General features: G+C 43.9%; 2 protein-coding genes across 10 annotated transcripts in view; one reads left to right on the top strand and one right to left on the bottom strand.

Moving 5' to 3' along the window:
* csrnp2 (cysteine and serine rich nuclear protein 2) overlaps positions 1-22689 on the top strand; it is a 62356-nt gene that overhangs the window by 2341 nt on the left and 37326 nt on the right. For 5 of the 9 annotated variants that reach the window (XM_033015673.1, XM_033015677.1, XM_033015672.1 and 2 more), the window contains exon 1: positions 19035-19422. The exons of 1 other annotated variant lie outside the window; for it this stretch is intronic. The gene's annotated coding sequence lies outside the window, so the exon portion shown is untranslated. Of the gene's footprint in view, positions 1-17985; positions 18255-19034; positions 19423-19599; positions 19846-22689 lie in introns of those variants that run through there. 3 more of the 9 variants (XM_033015674.1, XM_033015670.1, XM_033015671.1) reach the window with 3 other exon arrangements.
* fam186a (family with sequence similarity 186 member A) lies at positions 16-11928 on the bottom strand. Its single transcript, XM_033015568.1, has 7 exons — positions 11907-11928; positions 11188-11382; positions 5133-6954; positions 4502-4691; positions 3328-3506; positions 1972-2085; positions 16-248 (listed from the first exon to the last, which is right to left on the bottom strand). Exons 1-7 carry the CDS (start codon positions 11926-11928, stop codon positions 62-64), a joined length of 2709 nt encoding a protein of 902 aa, XP_032871459.1. The 3' UTR covers positions 16-61.

Below are 22689 nucleotides of genomic sequence, written 5' to 3'. Positions count from 1 at the left end.
AAAAATAGAACCAGAAGCATGACTCTTATAGGGAAGCCCAACTGTCATTGCAACAACATATTTACGCCTGCTGAAAGAAATTAAACTTGTTTGAAGATGTGGCGATGGCAAAGGCCATATTTTTGTCCAAGAACAATGGGACATATGATTCCGACGGGATAGGAAGGCTCTTTGTTGGTATGTGTAGGCTCTCTCCCACAATACTCATTTGCGTGTTCGTCACCATTTGCCGAAAAGAATTCTTTCTGCTGAAGAAAATAGTGAAAATGATTGAAGCAAAATTGCAGAGGTGAGTTTTCTTCTTCTTGCATATGGTGTGCACAGCTTACAGTTGTAGGACAACTTGTTCTATTTGATCTTATTTGATTGTGCACGCCAGGTTGAATGCATTCGTCGAAACGGGGCGGACCATGTGAAGGTTGCAATCTCCCACCCCAGGTAAAATTGGGTATGGCAGTGTACTGGTTAAGTTATTGGATTAGCATCCAGAGTTCTGGGCCATTGATCCAGAGATGTCAGTTCACATCCCACCATGACAGTTGGGGAAGAATTTAAATTCAACTAATTAAATAAAAAAAGAATTTGAAATGTCTCATTGACAGTAACCACAAAACGATCACTTTGTCATAAAAATCTATCTGGGTCTCAGGGGAGGGAATCAGCCATCATTACCTGGTCTGGTCTGTTTATGACTCCAGATCCACCAATGTGGTTGACTCTCAATTGTTCCCTTGGTTCAGGATTATTTAGGAATGAACAATAAATATTGTCATTGTTGGTGACTCCCACATCCCGCGAACAAACAGATCATAGTAGGCAACAGGTGTCAGGATATGGAGAGAAGGCAGGTGAATGGGGTTGTGAGGGAAAGATAGATCAGCCATGATTGAATGGTGGGGTAGACCTGATGGGCAGAATGGCCTAATTCTGCTCCTAGAAACTACAACCTTACAAATCAAAAAAGGGCGAGAAGTGGTTTCTGATTTATGACAGAAATGTATGATAATCAACCAAACTGCCACTCAATGGCTGAGGGGACACCAAGATTAATATTTAAATTCCCCAATGTCAATTAATCCGTTAAAATCCAAGGGGATCAGTGGACGTTGTGCTCGCTTAACTGGTGTGAAACATGTGTAAATGCAGGCCAAGTCTGGGGACTAACTTGCTACTATGTTGAGATATTTTTCAAACCAACAAATCGAACATTTGCTCTCTGCAAATGTTACTGATGGGTCCAATACCTGATGCAAACAGAACTGGAATCCAATTAACAGAACAGTCACCAAGCCTTAGAACTGAGAAACTGAAAACCCGATTTCTTTTGTTAACTCAGTGGCTGAACCAGTGCTTTATAAAGGTTCATAGTTGCTTCCTTGCTCATGTACTTTATACCTCTCTTCATGAGCCTCCTGTATGCTTTCTATTTTCTTAACTTTGAACAAAATATGCAATTTACCCCCAGACCTCTCTGCTCTTGTTCTCTTTTCAGAATTGTAGGGGGCGTCCCCGGGTAACAAATGGTTCCATTTTTGCAAATGTCCATAAGTCAATTTTGTCCGTCAGTGGAAAATACACAAAAATCACACAATATGGTAACCATACCTCCACAGTAATGTAAAGAATGCCATCAAAAGTACACAAGATTGATTTTTTTTAAATCACAAGAAGTGAAGAAAGACAGGAAACTAGTTCTGCCATTCATAGAAATGAATATTTGTACATACTGTATGTTGGACTTTTGAGTTTAATAATATCATGGGAAATCGTTCATATGGACCGGTATCTGTAAGTTAGGCATTTGTAACGCAGAGATGGCCTGTACCCTCCAGGGATATTATCTTTTCTCATTCTTTCAATCAGAAATATAACACTTTACATTTCTCAGTTTCTTCACTGAAAATTCCTTTCAAAGGTAAGAGACAGTGAACAACGTCTAGAGGATAACAGATGGCAAACTGGAATTCTTACCCATCCATTGTCACTAATTTAGGAGTCGCTGGAAACATAACCGGGGTAGCAGGGTCCTTCTTGGCAATTGGAAAACTTCCATCCACAATATTTGTTGACCATAAATGGGTGTTCCTGACAAAACATAGGAGGAATTATTAATGGAGTGAGTGCAGCTGCAAGTCCACTTGGGGATAAAAATTAAAACCCAAACCCAATATGACCATGGTCGGTCTGAATGCGATCATGGCAAATCCAAACTTGACCCAACTTTAGCCAATCTAAACACAACCCACCCACAGCCGAGCCTAATGCATCCCAACCATGTCCAATCCAAACCCTGACCCAAGACTGAATATCACCTTTTTCAAGGACTACCCGATACATATAATTGGGTCTTGTCAGTTCAGGGCTCCAGATGAGAAACAAAATAATGTAAAAGGGGCAGGATTTGGCCCCTTGAGCCTGCGCCTCCAAAGTGGAACTTGAGGTCGGAGTCCCTGGAGGCCGAGGTCAAGAAGAACAAAGGGATCTGGTGTGGGGGGGGGGGTCGCTGAGAACAAAGGGGGAGCCCGGCATGGAGGGCCACCAAGAACAAAGGGCACCTGTGGTGGGGGATGGGGGGGGGACGAAGAAGGGACCAACAATATTTAAGTGTACTTTGTAACTTTGTCTGCACCTTGTGGCGACCCTTTTGTGTACTATATATGCAAAATCAAAGAATTTGACTATACCTTAATGGTACATGTGACAATAAAGTTATCTATCTATCCATCTATCTATCATGAGAAATCAACAATCCGACAATAACTTTACTTTAGGATAGACACAAAAAATGGGAGTAACTCAGTGGGACAGGCAGCATCTCTGCCCCGCTGAGTTACTCCAGCTTTTTGTGTCTATCTTCGGGTTAAACCAGCATCTGCAGTTCCTTCCTACACATTTAGTTATGTAGGAAGTGTTCTCACTGTACGTCATCCTATATAACTAAGTTTGAAATGGCAGAGAAACCCTGATATCGATTCGTTAGCACTCTGAACATTATACTTTATGTGTAGGAATTGCAATTTTATCAGATTAACATTTCAAAATATTATAGATTTCAATATGGAAATATTATATTTTAAACTCATAAAATGTATTCCTTGTTCTTGGGGAAATCCCTGAATCATCCAACAGTCAATCTCACTGAAGAATTCTCAGAGGTAGCAAAATATAGTGAATATTGTAAACTGCCTCCAGAGCATGAAGCAAGGATTGATTAAACCTTACGTTTTATCAGTAATTGCCAACGGACAGCTGCCCTGACAGACTCTGTCTACAAGGAATACCGAATTGAACATGAAATTCTCTGAATTTGGAATGCTGAATTCCTACCTTGTTCTGAGCAAAGTGGATGGGGTACCATTGCCTTGACCATGGGGACAACACGGTCTCTCAGATGCCACCACTAGTGTTGGCTGGAACGGGGGTCCAAACTGCTTCCGCATCTTTGTGTCTGGTGATCTGGTGGCCAGAAATGGACTGAGCAACACTAGGCCCGTGTGGTGTTTAACCTATCAAAGGAATACAATGGTAATGGATTTATTTATTTTGATCATGACCTTTCAAATCTGCTGATTTAATTTCTCCATGGTGGAACAGGGGCACGAACAGAGAAGTAGGCATGCATGTCCTTAATGCTTTGGGATGAACATGTGGATACACATCTATAACTTGACAACACATATCTTTCACGATCATAATCATCACCATATTTTTAAATATGTAATCATATTTTCATATATAACTCAAATGATTATATGGCCTCAAGCCCCTGGGGGCAATATTTCAAGTCGATGACCTTTCATCAGAATTTCTCTGTAGCATAGATGTATAGCACAGGAACAGGCCCTTTGCCCCACAATATCCACACTGAACATGGTGCCAAGTTAAACTAATCTCCTCTGCCTGCACGTGATCCATATCCCTCCATTCCCTGCATATCCACGTGCCTATCCAAAAGCCTCTTAAATGCCACTATAGCTTTAAGGCGAGAGGGGCAAAATTGGAAGGAAATGTTTACACAGGTGGTGGGTGCCTGGACGCGCTGCCTCCACCACCATCCCTGGCAGCGCGTCCAGGCATCCACCACCTGTGTAAACATTTCCTTCCAATTTTGCCCCTCTCGCCTTAAAGCTATGTCCTCTAGTGTTTGACATTTCCACCCTGGGGTAAAGGTTCTGACTGTCTACCCTGCCTATGACTCATAATTTTTAGATACATCTATCAGGTCTCTTCTTCCCCTCCCCTTCCTTCTCCGATGTTCCAGGGAAAACAATCCAAGTTTGTCCAACCTCTCCGTATAGATAATACTCACTAATCCAGGCAACATCCTGATAAACCTATATTGCACCCTCTCTAAAGCCTCTTAAAACTTGTTTATCTTACATTTTTCTCAGTCGTGATGAAAGATCATCAAATGAAACACCGTTTCTCAGTCCACAGATACTGAGTATTCCCAGTATCCTCTGCCTTTATTCAAAATGTACATCCAGAAATCTGCACCTACCTGACTGAATACATTGATCATTTGATTCAAATGTCTTTGGCGACTCTGGTTAATCAGTTGCTGTCTTGTTTCCCAGTGCCGCATGGTGGATATTAAACGTGTTTTGAGTCTGCTGGCAAATCTGTACAGCGCCTTAGGAACCTCATCATCCTTATTGCTTAGATCCAACAATCTGCTGTTCAAGTACTTTCTGAAGAGAGAAATAATCACATTAAAGAGATGAATAAACAAAATTTGTCCCTTGCTTTAAGTGTCTCTGTGGCACATATTCTGATTGAATTGTTCAGAGCTATTTTCTTGGCCGAAATCACAAGGCCTAACCGGGTATCCCTGCTTCGCCCTGAGAGGGTGATAGTTCTGGAATATGGAGAGATGAGAGATTGCAATCATGAGCATAAATCAGTGCTGGAGGAACTCAGCAGGACAGGTAGCATCACCAGAGCGAAAAGGACAGATGACATTTAGAGACTGAAGAAGGGTCCCAGCCCAAAACGTCATCTGTCCTTTCTCCTCCACAGATGCTGCCTGGCATGAGTATATGTGCAGACAATTATGTTGTTCCTACCCCCACCCCCCCCCCCCCCCCTTAATTCCATAATGTATTGTCAAAATAATAACAGCTATTCTTTACCTAAAGATTTCGATCTGTCGGAAAGCCATGTACTTTCGAAACAGATAAGCCAGTCGGAGCTGAATTATTGATAGCGTTTTGTGTATCAGGTGTGTAGCGGTGGTATGGAGTTGTCTGGAAATGATGCCATCGCATACTGCTTGGTCCAAAGTTTTACAGGTTGATCGGAGATATGTCACGTTCACAATATATGACAAGTCCACTACTTTCTCGCCTTCGGCAGCCTGGAGGACATTTCCGCTGGGTTGAATTATTTTTGCTGGTGTTGCTGATGGAGTTTCAGGGAGAGAAGCCCCTTCCTTGTAACATTCTGCCTGCAGTTTTACTTCCTTTTTATTAAGCTCAAGGGCACTGTTGCTGGAATATATGTTACTGATTGTCTCTCGAATCCTAATTAACTGATCCATTCCAGCCCGAGAGGACATTTTCTCCAGTGTTAGAATTGTGTCCAAGGCTTGCAGGGTCTTTTCATGGAAGTGTGTTTCTTCCTGTGACAAGCTCTGGTCCTGTTTGGCTTCTTCGATTAAATATTGAACTTGGGCACTCAATTCATCGAGGGCAATCTCTTGAATAATTCCAAATCTGGATACTTCCTCGAGAAGTTCAGCAAAATTGGTTAAATCAGGTTCCCTTTCCTTTGATATCTCTGCCAAGTTTTCTTCCAGTGGCTTTCTATCTTGAACAGGTTGCTCTTTTGGCTCTTGTTTGAGCTTCTGCATTGAGATTTCTTTGATTGTTTTCTCAATCACTTCATAAAGATTCTTTAACTCCTCAGACTTGAGAAGAGCATGCACCTTACAGATATCATCTGGTGCAAGGTCTTTGCCACTGCGTAACCCATGGTCCAGTGAATACAAAACAGCAGTTTGAAAATCTGTCAGCAAATCCACAACCATCTGCTGAGCTTGAGTCTTCAATTCTTCTTTCTGAACCCATGCTCTCTGATTCTTTCCTGCATTCGAGTTGGATTTAAACATTTTTCCCTTCACTGCTTCACTAAGCACTGTTTCGAATTTGGTTTGTATTGGAGTTATCCTTCCAATGGTAAGTTCCTTGGGAATACTTTCCCCTGTAGGTTCATCAAAGGGAATGTTTTCCTTCTTGGATACTTCCGGGCCAGCCTTTTGTTCCTCTGATTCTCCAATGGGAATGTTTTCCCCTGGGATAACCCTTTGGTCTGTAGTTGTATCATGCCTGTCAAAAATAATATTTTTGGGCTCCTCACTGGAGAGATGTTTTGATTTTTTCACCAGTGCTTTACTTTTACTTGTTTTGCTCACCTGCTTTGCGCTCACTAGCAAATCAGCAGTGACTTTCTCACCATTTTGTAGCTGCTCAATTTTGGACCTCAAACATTTGATGTTTTTTTCCAGGTCACGGTTCATGCTGGACACCTCCCTGTAATGATATTCCGCTAATTCTGCCCGTGTTTTGAGGGCACAGCTGTGTTCTTGAAGACCTTTCACCTCAGTAACCAGATTACCTTCAGATCTCTGGGATCCAAAAGAATCAGCCTTTCTTAGTTCATTTTCCACCTCAAAATATTCATGTGAACGAGCGAGAAATGCCTTGTAAAGATTCCCTATGAATTTTCCAATGTATCTGAAGGCAATTGTCTGGACCTTCTTGAAAGGAAGATACTTTGTGATGTTTGTGAATACAATATTAATCTCTCCCACTGCTGCTTCCAACTGTTTTGCAATGTGTGGTTCCAGCATTGTTGCAGTGCTCATTGGTTGCATATCCTGGAAATACACGAGCGATTTGGATTCCATCTTTTTCTGCTTCCACCGTTTGCCAGTGGGTTGTTTATCGCCAGGTTCTGGAAAGAATCAGAGTGTAAAACCAATCACTCTGCATGTCATTACGCTCCAAGACATTTTGAGTGTGTTTTATTTAAAGTCAAGATGCTATGTCAATACAAGTCTTTCTTTAAAATGAAATTGTATGTCAGTGATCTCGTGACAAGGGGTGCGCAGACCGACTTTAACACCATCGACGATCAGCGAGAGCACCAGGTCCTCCGTCCAGGTGTTCACTGACCATCATGGGCTGATGGAGCAGCTCAGTAATGAGGAACTGCAATATTGGGGAGGGTGGAAAACATTCAACTGAATCCTCTCCTTCCCATTCAGATGGATTGAAAATATTCCTGGATGCATTGTGAAGTAAATGCAAGGAATCGAGGTATCAAAGCTAACATTTATCCCCGACCAAAGACATTTTAAACCAGTTTACTAGATATGATTATGATTTACTAGCTCTACTCAATAACCAAAAATCTGTAGTCTCCTTTTGCTCTGGTATTCTCATTTTTAATCAATAATGTTTTATTATTAATGTTTAATGTTTTATGTGTCATTCCTAACTATCACTGTATGTTGTTGTCACTTGCGGGCGGAGCACCAAAGCAAATTCCTTGTATGTGAATACTTGGCCAATAAACTTATTCATTCATTCATGATTAGAACATAGAAAGGTACAGCACATGAGCAGGCCACATTGTCCGCCAAGACAAAGTAATCTCATCTGTATACACGATCCATATCTGTGTGCCATATAGTGTGCATACTACAAACAGTGATGGCATTTCAGAAATAACCAGTTGGCCGCACGGTACATTTCGTGGACACGGGAGACGCTGCAATGACTTAAATTGACTCGTTTGTGGAAACTGCGGATTCTGCAATCCGAGACTTTTTTTCGAGCTGCTGGAGGAACTCAGCGAGTCGGACAGCATCAGCAGAGGGATAGTGAATTGACTGCATATGCCAGCATCAGCAGCAGTCTCTTGTGTGGCCACACCCAAAAAAGCAAAGTGCTGAAGTAACTCAGGGGGTCAGGCAGCATCTCTGGAGAACATGGGTTGGTGACGTTTCGGTTCGGGAGCCTTCTTCAGACAAGTGTGGCCAGGATTTTGTTTTGTTTCACCCACGATCAGCAGCGCCGAGTGCCGCCTCACTCCGTCCCTCGTCCCTGACGCGGGGACTGACTTTGGGACGCTCGGTGACTGGGGGAAAGGAGCAGCAGCAGCGAGCGGCATCGGAGGGGACGGGGCGCGTGCGCGGCAGGGGGTGGCTCGGCCAATGCTTTCGAGAGAGCGGGAAAAATGATGGAATGTTTGCAGAAGTCCCTGCGCTCGAGAGGCCGCATCTCTCCCTTGTGCATGAGAGAGCGAAGTAACCGCTTCACTCCGGACCATCAATCCCCGTTGAGGAATGGCCGCTGAAGGTGGCTCGCAACAGGAGCGTCGTTACAGACACAACAAGCTGGAGTAACTCAGCGGGACAGGCGGCATCTCTGGAGAGAAGGAATGGGTGACGTTTCGGGTCGAGAGCCTTCTTCAGACTGCTCCTTTTGTGTCTATCTTCGGTTTAAAGCAGCATCTGCAGTTCCTTCCTAATCCAGGAGCGTCGTTATAACAGGTAGAAAATATTACTAAGTTATAAGTATAAAAGATATTGTTTAATTTAAGCCGCTTCTCGCAAAACGAGTATGCCGACTGACTTTTACAAATCACAGTTAAAAAATTATATTTTGCATCATGTTATCTGTCTTGCAGTTTTTTTTGTAAGGTCTTAATATTACTGTAGTTAGGAACAGTTGCACTGACTGGTAATGTTTCCCTCCCCATACGCTGCCTCGCCGACTGTGCACAATCAGAATTGGGGGGTTTTCAGCTTTTTTTTACATCTGCAGTATTTCAGGTTTATTTACTGATTTAAGAGTCAAGAGTGTTTAATTCTCATATGTAACGGTACAGTGAAATTCGTACTTGTAGCAGCAGAACAGATCTGAAAACACAGTTCGCAATAGATGCATAACAACAACAAAAGAAAACAAAACCCTCAATATTAGTGGAAAACAAAAGCAATCACCAAGGAACAAGCCGAACATAAACAATGTTTGAATCAAGGAAACCGGTAATTTCACACAAAACTAACCTTTCGGTTGTGTCAAATTGTGAAACAGTTCAAGAAGGCTTCCCTCCAGCCGAGGTGGTGCACTAATTGGCATCTTAATGATTATCTCCACATGCTGAGTATTAATTGTTTTTGAAGTTCTTTCTTTAATTTGAGCTGCGCTGATTTCATGACTATCTATTAGTGTGTGGTAATTTGATACTTTAACCTGTATGGAATTGGAGCCCTTTAAAACCATGTTACTCCGGGGAGCAATTTGATGCAATAGACCAGGTGATAGCTTTTTAAAGGCTTGTTAAGGATGCCAATTACACATGCATATTTTCTCATGCTTTCCATGTAGTGTGCTTCATGTTAAATGAAAAGATTTGGACCTGAAATGTTAATCTGTTTCTTCCTCCACATGTGTTTCTAAACCTGCTGTGTATTTCCTATGTTCTGCTTTTATATTAAATCAGTGGTGCATGCTATACAACTTAATGTAAGCCACAAGGCTACACTATGTTGTAAGTGGTCTATCCCAATTAGGGATAGACATAAAATGCTGGAGAAACTCAGGGACAGGCAGCATCTCTAGATAGAAGGAATGAATGGGCGATGTTTTGGGTTAAGAACCTTCTTCAGAGCCTGCCAGAAGGTTCCAGCATTTTTTGCTTTTCCAGCATTATGTATTTATCCTTTATGTAAACTAGCATCTGCAGTTCCCTCCTACACATATCCCAATAAGGGACTGGACAGCAATCAACCTATCTCTACAAAATAAAAAGGAGAGATGGGTGGGGAGGAACCATCAGAATATGCCTTCATAATATAATTTAACATTAAGTCCAATAATATATTTGTTAACTTTAAATCAGGACTATGAATCTAACATCAAATGTAATATGTACCATAATACTTGATTTGTTTTGGAATAAATAAGGGAACAGCCAATTTCACTTTTGCGTTTAAACAGTCACATTGTCTGCCAGGTAATAATTCTCTCTTGCAAAAATACAGTCAATCAAAACCTTTTGCATGAACTATCCTTGTCCTCTTCAAAATAAATAGTCAAAGCAGAGGACGGAGGTGAAGGAAGTGTGTCTAACATCTGTCAAAATTATCAAATTCCTATTATTTCATCATCAGTATTGACTGTCCAGAGCCCATTCCATGTCCAGCATTGTGCCTTGCTACTCCTACATCTTAGAAAGGAATAGATCAAGGGTTCCCAACCTAGGGTAACTTTACCCCCCGGGGGTAAATTTCGCCTACCCAGGAGGTAAATTTGTTGATTCTGGATTTGTTAAAAACAGTATTTTAAAATTTCCCCTTTATCGGTTGCTTTATTATGGTAGAAGTGTAAACACAAATTACTGAACAAAACAGGGTGGGGGTAAATTTACTTTCGGAAAGTTGCCAGGGGGTAAACGGGACGAAAAAGGTTGGGAACCCCTGGAATAGATAAAGCAATTTTCTTGTGCTTTAAGGGAATCGGTCAACCTCTGAAATATTCAAGGCATTTGGCAAATCCTTGGTATTTTAGTTTGGCTTGGTATTTTAGTTTAGTTTAGTACAGTGAAAAGCTTTTTGTTGCGTGCTATTCAGTCAATGAAAGGACTATATGTGATTACAATCATGCCGTCCACAGTGTACAGATACAGGATAATGGGTATTTCATTTAGTGCAAGATAAAGTGCAATTAAAGATCAAAGGACTCCAATGAGGTAAATGGGAGGTCAGGACTGCATTCTTGCTGGTGAGAGATCGGAGTATTGGAGGGAAATTGATCGACTGACCAAATGGTGTCAGAACAACCACCTTTCTCTCAATTAACTAGTTGTAGACTTTGGAAGAGGAAGGACGAGGATCCGCAAACCTGTCTTCATTGACGGGATGGCGGTGGAGAAAGTCAAAAGCTTCAAATCCCTGGGCCTGCTTATCTCTGAACTGTCTTGGAACCAGCACATTGATGCAATCATAAAGAAAACCGACCTACATCTCTACTTCCTATCTCTATCAGCTTGCTGCCGATACTCTTTACCATCCCCTCCATTTTACATCCAATGCTAAATCAATGATTGTCCAGATCTCAACACTGTGGAAGTGGACACTGGGATACAAAGCAGAAACAAACACCTCTCTAAATTTACCTGTTGATCTTGATTTTAAATGTCTACGTTGAAGGCGAAACAGGGCTTTGGATAGGAAATATAGATAATCTATGCAGGTTTGGGAGGAAGCCAGGCTTGATTGCACCTTCAAGTTAACTTCCGCAATCCATTCTGTTGACAATTTCTCAAGTTCTTCATCCTCCTCCATCTCTTCTTCATCAATTAAAATTTGATCTGCATATCACGTGAATAACATTAAATTAATTTTTCCAAAACACCAGGCTATTGCACTTAGCTATATGTTTCAGGATAAAATATCACACTTCAATGTTCCTTTTGAGCCTATTAAGGCAAAGGATGCAGTATATGTGACACGCTAGATGCTTTCAAAACTGAGCAACATCACTGTCGAGCACTGATAGGTCACATAGCGCAGAAGGTGTGATGCAGAGTAAAGCATCCACTATGCTGCCAATTATATATATTTCCAGGCTGGGGCCAGCATTGATTGGATCCAGAGTTAAGCTCCATTTATGCTCTTGTCAAATATTCCCAGGGCAGTGACAGCACAGGTCAGATGCACAGTAAAGCTTTGATCCCATCAAACACTCCCAGAGCACAGGTGAGACACAGATGAAGCTCACACTCCTTCTTGCCTCTCCCCATCTAACCCCCTGCTTTTGTTCTCAAGATTCAGAAGAAGTTTGTTGATTTCTACTGGGGATAGAGCATGGTGTCTGTCACGGTTCTGATCTTACCCAGATTTCGATTCTCTACCATTGGATTCTTTAGAAATACCTGTAAACATCCTCCCAGATGGTGTGCTCTGGTAACATTTTTTTTGCAGGGGGCTCTGCCTTCAGGGGCATTGCTTTCAGGGTGATGTGTAAATACCATAGATGAGCATGACCCATACCTCTAAGACGTTGCCTGTCTTTTACCAAGACCGTTTCAGAGTCTTGGACATGTTTTTCTCCATTTTAATGCTTCTCCACTGAAGGAGTGCACTCTCACTTTCTGCAAGGCTGGAACATGGGAATGGATGTTCCATTGGAGGAGCAAGCCTTAACACCAAGGCTAATTGGTCATGGGATCTCCTCATTAGTTCGCTTCTTGTCCTGGCCAAGGTGGCCACTTGCATGTGCAGGCAGCAGGAGCCTGAGACCATCTGTGACTGGTGGGACTGCAGCTTGGACAGGGGATGTTTAAATGTTTTTGTCACTTTTAATAAAGTTATTTATAGTACAGAAAATATATTTATACTAGACCAAGTGCAGACCCGTTGGGTCTGTACCCCCAACGTGAGGTTGTGGGGGGGGGGGGCAGCACGCAGCGTCACACACACTAACTATCCCCCTTGATATTATATTAATATTATTAATTTGCTCCTTTTACCCCATAACCACCCTATCTAGTGACGCATAGCCCCCAACGTGCAGTCACATCTAGAGAGGGGCGGGGGGCAGGGGTAGAGAGTGAGGGCAGAGAGAGAAGGGGCAGAGAGAGAGACAGACACAGAGAGGGGCAAGAGGGATGGAGAGGAGGATAAGAGGGTGGGTGGGTGAGGGGGGAAAAGGGGGAGGAGGGGAGGATAGAGAGGGTGAGAGTGAGGGGGAGAGAGAGGGGGTGCTGAGAGGGGGGGTGAGGTGGGGAGCAGGGAGGGGGGAGGGGTGTGTGGAGGGGAGGGGGTTTAGGGGAGGAATGGTGGGGGAGGGGATGGAGGGGAGAGAGAGGGGGGGGGGAGGGGGAGGGAGGGGGAGGAGGAGGGGGGGGGAGGAGGAGGGGGGGGAGGAGGAGGGGGGGGGAGGAGGAGAGGGAGAGGGGGGGGAGGAGAGGGAGGGAGAACCTAAAAAACATTTTAGAACCAAAAAAGACACATTCTGCAAGCATTGTAGAACCAAAAGAGACACTTTTTGCAAACATTTAAAACCCAATAAACACATTCTGCAAGCGTTTTAGAACCACTAAGGACACTTACATTTGAGTAGACATGTGTTCAGTGTTATTCACAGCTCAGAGAAATGTGACCCTCTGCCTTCCTCCAGCTTGCAGACACTGATTGAGGCACACCACTTCCTGGTTTTATAGTCCCTCCCCCCCTGCCGCCAGCAGGGGCAGCAGAGAGAATGGGGCATTTTGTAAAATCATTAACATCTCTGTCATTTTTCATCGACGGGAATAATCCTCGGCACACATACGGCGGAGGGGGGCTCTGAGCAAGGTGACCAAAAATGACGGCCGTAGGTGGCGGCGTTCTCTCGGAAATCGCAGCACAGATGGCCAAAACCGGTCAAGAACAGACTTTTAGTAATATATACTAGACCAAATGTAGACCCGTTGGGTCTGTTCCCCCAACGTGCGGTTGTGGGGAGGGGAGGCGGCATGCAGCGTCACACACACTAACTATCCCCCCCGCACTTACGCTAATTACCCCCCTTGATATTATATTAATATTATTAATTTGCTCCTTTTACCCCATAACCACCCTATCTACTGACACATAGCCCCCAACTTGCAGTCACATCTAGGGGGGGGGGGGGGGGGCGGGGGTAGAGAGTGAGGGCAGAGAGAAAAGGGGCAGAGACAGAGAGAGAGGGGAGGAGAGGGTGAGGGGGAGAGAGAGGGGGTGCTGAGAGGGGGGTGAGGTGGGGAGCAGGGAGGGGGAGGGTGGAGGGAAGGGGGTGTGGAGGGGATGGAGGGGAGAGAGAGGGGGAGAGGAGAGGGGGGGGTAGGAGAGGAGAGGGGGGGAGGAGAGGAGAGGGGGGGAGGAGAGGAGAGGGGGGGGGGGAGGAGAGGAGAGGGAGGAGAGGAGAGGAGAGGGGGAGAGGAGAGGAGAGGGGGGAGAGGAGAGGAGAGGGGAGAGGAGAGGAGAGGGGGGAGAGGAGGGAGAGGAGAGGAGAGGGGGGGAGAGGAGAGGGGAGGGGGGAGAGGAGAGGAGGGGGGAGAGGAGAGGAGAGGGGGGAGAGGAGAGGGGAGGGGGGGGAGAGAGAGAGTGCCTTTTTATTTAAACCCAAATCCCCCAAACAACCATTTGCAGGCAGTGCTTTTTTACTTTAACCATATTTTCATTTTCAAACCACATTAAGGGTACTTACTCACAGGTGCTGAGAGGGGGGAGAGGTGGGGAGGGGAGGGGATGGAGGGGAGAGAGAGGGGGAGAGGAGAGGGGGGGGGAAGAGGAGAAGGGGGGGAAGAGGAGAAGGGGGGGAAGAGGAGAGGGGGGGAAGAGGAGAGGGGGGGGAAGAGGAGAGGGGGGGAAGAGGAGAGGGGGGGAAGAGGAGAGGGGGGAAGAGGAGAGGGGGGGAAGAGGAGAGGGGGGGGGGAAGAGGAGAGGGGGGGGGAAGAGGAGAGGGGGGGAAGAGGGGAGGGGGGGGGAGAGGAGAGGGGGGGTGAGGAGAGGGGGGGAAGAGGATAGGAGAGGGGGAGGAGAGGGGAGGGGGAGGAGAGGGGAGGGGGGGAAGAGGAGAGGGGAGGGGGGGAAGAGGAGAGGAGGGGGGGAAGAGGAGAGGGAAGAGGAGGGGGTGGAAGAGGAGAGGGGGGGAAAGAGGAGAGGGGGGTGGGGAGAGTGGAGCGAGGAGAGGGGGGGGGGAGAGGAGAGGGGGGGAGAGGAGAGGGGGGGAGAGGAGAGGGGGGGAGAGGAGAGGGGGGGAGAGGAGAGGGGGGGAGAGGAGAGGGGGGAGAGGAGAGATGGGGAGAGGAGGAGAGGGGGGAGAGGAGGAGAGGGGGGAGGGAGGAGAGGGGGGAGGGGGAGGAGGGGGGGGGGGGGAGGAGGGGGAGAGAGGGGGGGGGGGAGAGAGAGAACCCAAACCCCCCAAACAACCATTTGCAGGCAGTGCTTTTTTCCTTCAAACCAACCATAACCATATTTTCATTTTCAAACCAAATTAAGGGTACTTACTCACAGCTGTGTAGACATTTGTTCAGTCATTCAGAGCTCAGACCTCCATGTTGTAGAGACTGATTGGGGCACACCACTTCCTGGTTTTATAGTCCCTCCCCCATCCCACCAGCAGGAGCAGCAGAGAGAATGGGGAATTTTGTAAAATCATTAATATCTCTTTCATATTTCATCGACGGGAAAAATCCTCAGCACACATGCGGCGGAGGGGGGCTCTGAGCGAGGTGGCCAAAAATGACGGCCGTAGGTGGCGGCGTTCTCTCGGAAATCGCAGCACAGATCGCCAAAACCGGTCAAGAACAGAGTTTTAGTAATATATAGATAGATATATATAATATATAATAATTAAATTATAATAAGATAAGATCTTTTTCTTTTTTTTTCTGTACTATAAATAACTTTATTAAAAGTGACAAAAACATTTAAACATCATATATATATATATCTCTGTCTCTCTCTGTAAAAGCCAAATTAAAAGGAAAAAAAAGTTACATCGAGAATCAAGCTCACAGTAGAAAACAAAAAAACTAAGTTAGATACAGTCAAGCTCTCTACAATGTCCCAACAAATGTTCCAAAGACAAGTAGAGCAGCGAGTCAAGTTGGACAAGGTGTTAAACCAATATTATACACAATTCTGTCAGATCCCTAAATTTGTTAAAATTGCTTGGGGTGGATGATTGCAACCTTCACGTGGTCCCTGTTTCGACGAATGCAATCAACCCGGCGTGCACAATCAAATAAGATCAAATAGAACAAGTTGTCCTACAACTTTAGGCTGTGCACGCCATACGCAAGAAGAAGTAGTTAAAATTGCTTCATCTGTGTAAAGCCACTGGAGACTGACGAGTTTATATTCATCACCTACTGCTGTCTGACAGCCATTGGAGAATAAACTTTAGGATTTCCTCTTTGATGCTTGTGCTAGTTGCAAACTCCGTGATTGCATCTGTCAACCACTCCCTTTCCTTTTCCTCAGAGGCAAAGGAGACGTTTCGCATTTGGTGTTGGTCACATCTTGCGCTGTTCAGTGCAAAATTAACTTTTTCCAGAATGTCTTTTAAGCGGTCCGCAACTTCCTGTTGGCAAATATTAAAAGGAGAAATCAAAAGGAGTTAAATGTGTGAGCAAATGGTTCAATAAATCTTGGTCATTTTGTTTGAAATCTCAATCAAGAGACCCCAAATCACTTCCCTTGTCCTACCTGTGTCTCTGGTGTTTAAAATGAAAAATAAAGTAATTGTATTTCATTAAAGAATGACTTGCATTTATAGGTTTAAGTTTACTATTGTCATGTGTCACTTTGTTTTGCATGCTATCCAAATTGATCAGATTTCCCATATATAAATACAATCAAGTCAAACTCAAATATAGCACAAAGGGGAAGATACAGAGTACAGAATATAGTTCTCAGCACTGCAGTGCATTGTAGCACTCCAGTTCCATAGACAAAACTCAATGTCCACAATGGGGTACATACAGGTGAATTTGTGTCCTAGCTAGGGTCAAGCATATTTTTTGTTAATTGCTTCAGATCTTTTCACTGATTATGATGTGTACCTACCACAAATGCTGGGCAGGTGCACTGATGTTCCTGTATTGAATCATAGTTAGACCACAGGGTGGCCACTGGTCACCTTATTATATAAAAGGGTAAAGGACGCTGGAGAGGATGAAGAGATTTACAAGGATCATCCCAGAAATGTGAGGATACATCCAAGGATGAACAGATTAGATCATTTTTTCTCTGCTTTGATGGGCCAAAAAGCCTCCCATGTTGTAAGGAAATGAGAATGGAGAAAAAGTGGGGAAAATGATGTTTGCCAATCGTGCTGCCAAATAATGTGGACTCAAATCATGCCTTTAGTGCCCCAACTCTGAAGTACACCAAGTTCCTTTCCTCAAACTTTGCAGAAAGGTTAATCCATGTTAACTTCTTGATCATACTCAATACAGAATCGCAGGAAGAGGGATTTTATTTGTTACATTAAAAAAAAAATCCTTGTACTCTGCTCTGCACTTTATAATCTCTGAGTTTGAATAGAAGAATCCTTTGTTTTCAGGTACGTATGTTTTAATTTTATCAAGCATAAAATGCTGGAGGAATTCAGCGGGCAACGCATCATCTGTGGAGGGAATGGAAAGACGACATTTGGTGTTGGGACCATTCCTCTGCCCTTTTATTGTGTTGAAATGGGGCCAGTGATGGAGAAGCTAGGGGAATAAAAATGATGCTAGAATACTATTGATGAGTAAGGGTGTCGAGGGTTATGGGGAAAAGGCAGGAGATTGGGGTTGAGAGGGAAAGATAGATCAGCCATGATTGAATGGCAGAGTAGACTAGATGGGCCAAATGGCCCAATTCTGCTCCTCTGACACATGAACTATGCAGCTCTGGCAGCTTATGTGGAGAGAGAAACTGGATAGTTCTGGTGAAATGTGTAGGAAAGAACTGCAGATGCTGGTTTAAATCGGTGACGTTTCGGGTCGAGACACTTCTTCAGTCGTCTGAAGCAGGGTCTGGACCCGAAACGTCACCCATTCCTTCTCTCCAGAGATGCTGCCTGACCCGCTGAGTTACTCCAGCATTTTGTGTCTATCTCGTTCTGATGAAAGTTCATTGACCCCAAACGTTAATTCTGTTGCTTCACAAATACTGAATGGCCTGATGCCGTAGTTTCAGCATTTTCTCTTTTAAATTCAGATTTCGAGCATCTACTGTATTTTGCTTTCGGAAGCAACACGGAGATTAATGGACGCGAGGTGAAGCCACGAGTGATTCAGAGAAACGACAAATGAGGACGATAGATGAAGGTGAGACCGGCCAAGGTGTTTGTCTCCCTGACCTCTGCCCAGCCACCAGGAAGGCCCGTGAGCAATTTCCCAGGCGAGACGCCTTCAATTAATTAATCCACTTCTGGCCAAGAGATGCTGGGCGCATAGAGACTGAAATGGGTAGATCGACCCAAATTCTCGCGCTCACTGGTTTTGAAGCTGTAACGAGTGCAACTTCGCTGGTCGCTCTCACCTGGAGTATTAACCCGTGAGATATAAATATTGTTTGGATGCTGGTGGGGGTAGTGTTATATTCATCTTTTTTCACCCTGTCAATACTTTAGAATAATATGTTACAATGGCACAAAGGTGCTGAAAACCATCGCGGGGCTTCAGCGCTGGCCGTTTAGTCGAAAATAGATGTCATTACGAAGGTAAGTCAGAAATCATTCTTTTAAATTTGGATAACATGAAAAAAAAAGTGTTTTTATTTTCTCTTGAAAACTGATCACATTTTTCGCTGGTAATTATTTTACCTGTCTTGCACGAACCAGCTGTGCTGCCTCGATTTTTCCGATAGCCCGTTTGACTGTGGCGGAGAGTTCGCAAACGTTTCCCCTGGCCATCAGAACAGTGTCGCAGGTCTCCTCACAACTGTCCATGGACTTAACTTTGAGGCGGACAACAAAGCGTTCAAATAGTAAAAAAAAAAAATGCCGTGTACACTTGGTGACTTTTCCCTCACAGTGGAATCGCGTAGCCGGCGGGTGATGGTGTGCGAATTCCCACGTCGTTCTTTACACACTTACAGCCACGTGTCATGAATGAATGATTGTTTACCTGTGCTGACGACAGCGTTGGTCAGAACTTGACATGACGTTTGCTAGTGTGTATTTCACTGCTAACACTGCAAGTTCTCAGGAATTGAAACGTTAAATATCTGTTTCTCTCCCCACACGTGTTGCCTGATCTGAGCATCAGCAGCATTTTCGTTTTTTTATTTCGGAATTTCAACATTAGGTTAGGACTCTATTGGGAGGTTCTTTGAATAAGTGTACAACGGAAAAAACCAAGAGCCTGTGCAAGAAAGACGGACCACAAGCCCCAGCATGCATTGGACGCCTCACGCAGGCGCTCAGCTTCGCCGGCTGACGTCACGTCAATAAATAGCGGCGATGAGGAACGTCGAGCCCATTGTTAGATAGGTTGCTACATAGTAGCGGTTCCGAGTAGGGGCTGCGGCAAGTCAATTTTACCGGCAGATTTCATCCAGTCCCCGACCCACCACACCCCACCCGCACCTACCTCCAAGCCATTGCCTGCCCACCACGCTGATCAGAACAAACGCAAACACTTCTACCGACCAAAAAAACCACTTTCATTAACGCAGATCTGTTTGGAAAAGGGGCTGAATATATATATTTATATGCACAGGATATATTTACAGAATAAATATATACATATATATTATATATATATATATATATTTATTCTGTAAAGACTGCTCTGGAAAAAAAGAAGACTCGCCCAGACAAGCGCCATTTAAATCCCTGTACAGCACTTAAGTAGAAGGGAACCTGACGATTAGAATCTACACTTAAGGTAGGGAATTTCCTTTTTTGTTTGTGCCTTATTGTTAATCTGGAATTACAAGGATGGCAGAACGTTGTTTTTTTTGCTGCTGTTTAATGGTCGGGCTGGCTATAAACAAGCCTTGACACCGTTTATGATGCGGTTTCCGGGATAGTCGCCGGTAAATTTTCGTCAGAGCCAGTGATCAGTTGATGAATCATGTTGTGTTAAATGCCACCTCTTTATTTATCTTTTTGGAGTGATATATTGCCCCATTAACCAGTAGCTGTACAAGTTATCAAACACAATTCGTTCGTAATTACAGTTTTTTTGGGGGAAAAAGTCAGCTGCAACATAGTACGTGCATTCTTCTGCTGATACCTGGTAAACTACGGTGAAACATACGACATATGGTTGCTACCTGCTGTTCCTTTCTGAACTCTACATATCTCCGTATGTTATATTTCTCGGTATATTTAGAATCCTTTTTTGCTCCGCATTGATTAAAATTTACATCGATCACATTCTTTGATGTAAACTCACTAATAGTTAATTTGGTGGAATGTAAACAAGGAGCGGTGGTACTGTAATTATTGGTCCCTATGAATTAGATGGTTCCGCTGGTTTTATGGTTAACTAATGTATTTAAAGGTCTTGGGGAATGTAATGGGGCGTACACTACTGTATACTCTCACTGTATAATTGTGGTTTAGGCTTTTGTTTATTAATTTATGTTGTAATTCTGTGCTGACCCCTTTGGCAGTGCTTATTTTTTTTAATCTTTTATCCCACTAAAGCTACTGTTAAGACGTTCTGCAACTTTTAAGTGTGATTTTTGAAATTTTGTGCAAGGACTCTTAGCTAGCTTGTTTATAATGGATTCCTGCCCAAGGGCAGCACACAGCAGTAACACTGAGCAGCAACAAAATGGATACAATATTAATCGGTCCATCTCCAATACTGCATTTTCTTAATCACTAAAATGAAGTTTTATTTAGCAAGGACGCCATGCCCCATTTTGAAAGATTTGGCTTTGGTGCCTCTTAATTACAAAGCATACAACTGAAGCTGCTCGGAGGTTGGGGGTAGGGGGGTTGGGGATGGTGTTTGTTCCTCAACTTTCTATTAACATAGTAAACATTTCAGCCAAGTAGTTGTTGTTCTCTGCAGTCAGGATCACTGCTTATTTTGGGAGATGGAACTGGGAATCTCTTGATCCTTGTGTAATCCCTTGCACTTTCTGCAGAACATTGAAAACCAGTAGTCTTGCAGGTGAAGTCTTGAATGACTTTTAGTGTGCTTGCTGCGGAGAATCAGAAGACTGTGTAGGTAAGAGAGAAGATTTCACTACAGGCTATCGGAGTGCCTTCATTGCAAATACCTTGAGTCAATTCAAAGTCATACCACCACTCAGGGTAACTAGAGAGGAGGCAATAAATGTCAGCATTGTTTGTATTCCCTGAGCTAGTTTGCATCTTTGGCAGAGTCAAGAGTCAGGATACCCACTTGGCTGGACAAGAATGCTGCTGTGCTTGCTCGATGTTTATCCATTTTTCAAAGTAATGCCACAAGTCATTTATTTCATTGTTTGTAATACTTAATGGACAGACACATGTTGCACAAGTGGAATCGTATCAAGTGAACTTGTTACAGATTAAAGTTTCTGTTAGTGATTGTAACCAGGAGGAAGACGAGCTGTGTTGGTTGAATGGTTGAAAATCAATAGCAATTGTGTTTTTAATTTAGGAAAACATCGTAATGTGTCTCAAGTGAACTTAATCAAAAAAACCATGATCGCGTATTGGGGGAGATGACCCAAAGCTTCATCAGTGAACTAATGGAGCAAGGGAATTTCACAATTTGCGTCCTAAATGCTTTTAGACGTGGCCCTAAAAACAGGCTAAATGAAGCTGGGGAGAAATGCAAAAAATGTTTGGGCTTAAAATTGTGTTTTGTTGAAATTACAAGTTTCCTTTGGGGCTTTATTATGGTTCCTGTATGAATGGGAAGCCTGCAAAGAAATAACATTTGTATTAGTAAAATGTCCTGAGATGCTTCTTGAATGTCAATTAAAAAATTGTCATCAGGCACAAGAACTTAAGACTTGGTCAAAATAAGAGCTCTGAAGGAGTGTCTTGACAAAAGGCATGGAGTTTATGAAGGTGGTGGATGGAAAATAGTCCTATTTTTGAATTGCACCTCCTTGCGAATGCTGGCAAGAAAGCTGCCCAAAGTTGCACCCTCCAGCCGCGTGTGAATGCAATGGACAAAAAAAAATCCTGCCACTTGAATAAGAGAGAGAGTCAAGAGAGTTTTATGGAACAATTCAATCCAAAACTCAGTCTGAATTCCCTTGTACAACCAAAGGAGTTTGTGGTTCGGAGTTTAGTTGTAGTGTTCAATAGCCTGATGGTTGTTGGGAAGAAGTTATTCCTGAACCTGTTTTCACATTCCTACGCCATCTGCCCGAAGGCAGGAGTGGAATGAGAGCGTGGCCTGGGAGGAGGGGTCCTTAATGATGCAGGTTGACCTTTTAAGGCAGCTTCTCCTGTAGATCTCCTGGATGGTGGGGAGGTCAGTAACTGTGATGGACCAGGCAGTGATCACCACTTTTTTGTAATCTCCATCGATCCTGGGCATTCAAGTTATAGAGTCATAGAATCTTACAGCGTGGAAACTGGCCCTTCGGCCGAACTTACCCACACCGGCCAACATGTCCCATTTACACTAGTCCGACCTACCTGCGTTTGGCCCCTATCCCTCTAAACCTGTCCTATCCATGTACCTGTCTAAATATTTCTTAAACATTGCAATAGTATCTGCACCAATTACCTCCTCTGGCAGCTCGTTCCATGCACATAACAGCCTTTGTGTGAAAAAGTTACCCCTCCGATTCTTATGGAATCTTTCCCCCCTCACCTTAAACCTATGTCCTCTGGTTCTCGATTCCCCTACTCTGGGCAAGAGACTCTGTGCATCTACCAGATCTATTCCCCTCATGATTTTGTACACCTGTATAAGATCACCTGTCATCCTCCTGTGCTCAAAGGAATAGAGTCCCAGCTTGCTCAAGCTCTCCCCAAAGCGCAGGCCGTTGTAAATCTTCTCTGCACCCTTTCCAGCTTGACACCATCTTTCCTCTAACATGGTGTCCAAAACTGAACACAATACTCTAAATGTGGTCTCACCTACGTCTTGTACAACTGCAATATGACCTCCCAACCTCTATACTCATGTTCTGACTAATGAAGGCCGAACCAGGCAGTGATGTAACCAGTCAATATGCTATCTACCATA

The sequence above is a fragment of the Amblyraja radiata genome, chromosome 46 (genome assembly GCF_010909765.2).
Source record: "Amblyraja radiata isolate CabotCenter1 chromosome 46, sAmbRad1.1.pri, whole genome shotgun sequence".
In the NCBI taxonomy this organism is placed as follows: Eukaryota; Metazoa; Chordata; class Chondrichthyes; order Rajiformes; family Rajidae; genus Amblyraja; species Amblyraja radiata.
Note: the sequence above shows the minus strand (reverse complement) of the source record. Positions and strands in the feature narration are given on the sequence as shown.

Coding starts and splice junctions, on each gene's coding strand:
- fam186a (XM_033015568.1), bottom strand. CDS start 11,928: ATGGTAGAGAATCGAAATCTGG. Junction 11,383..11,906: donor GGTAGAGAATCGAAATCTGG/GTAAGATCAGAA, acceptor CGTGATATGCAG/ATCAAATTTTAATTGATGAA. Junction 2,086..3,327: donor TCCACTTTGCTCAGAACAAG/GTAGGAATTCAG, acceptor ATGTTTTGTCAG/GAACACCCATTTATGGTCAA.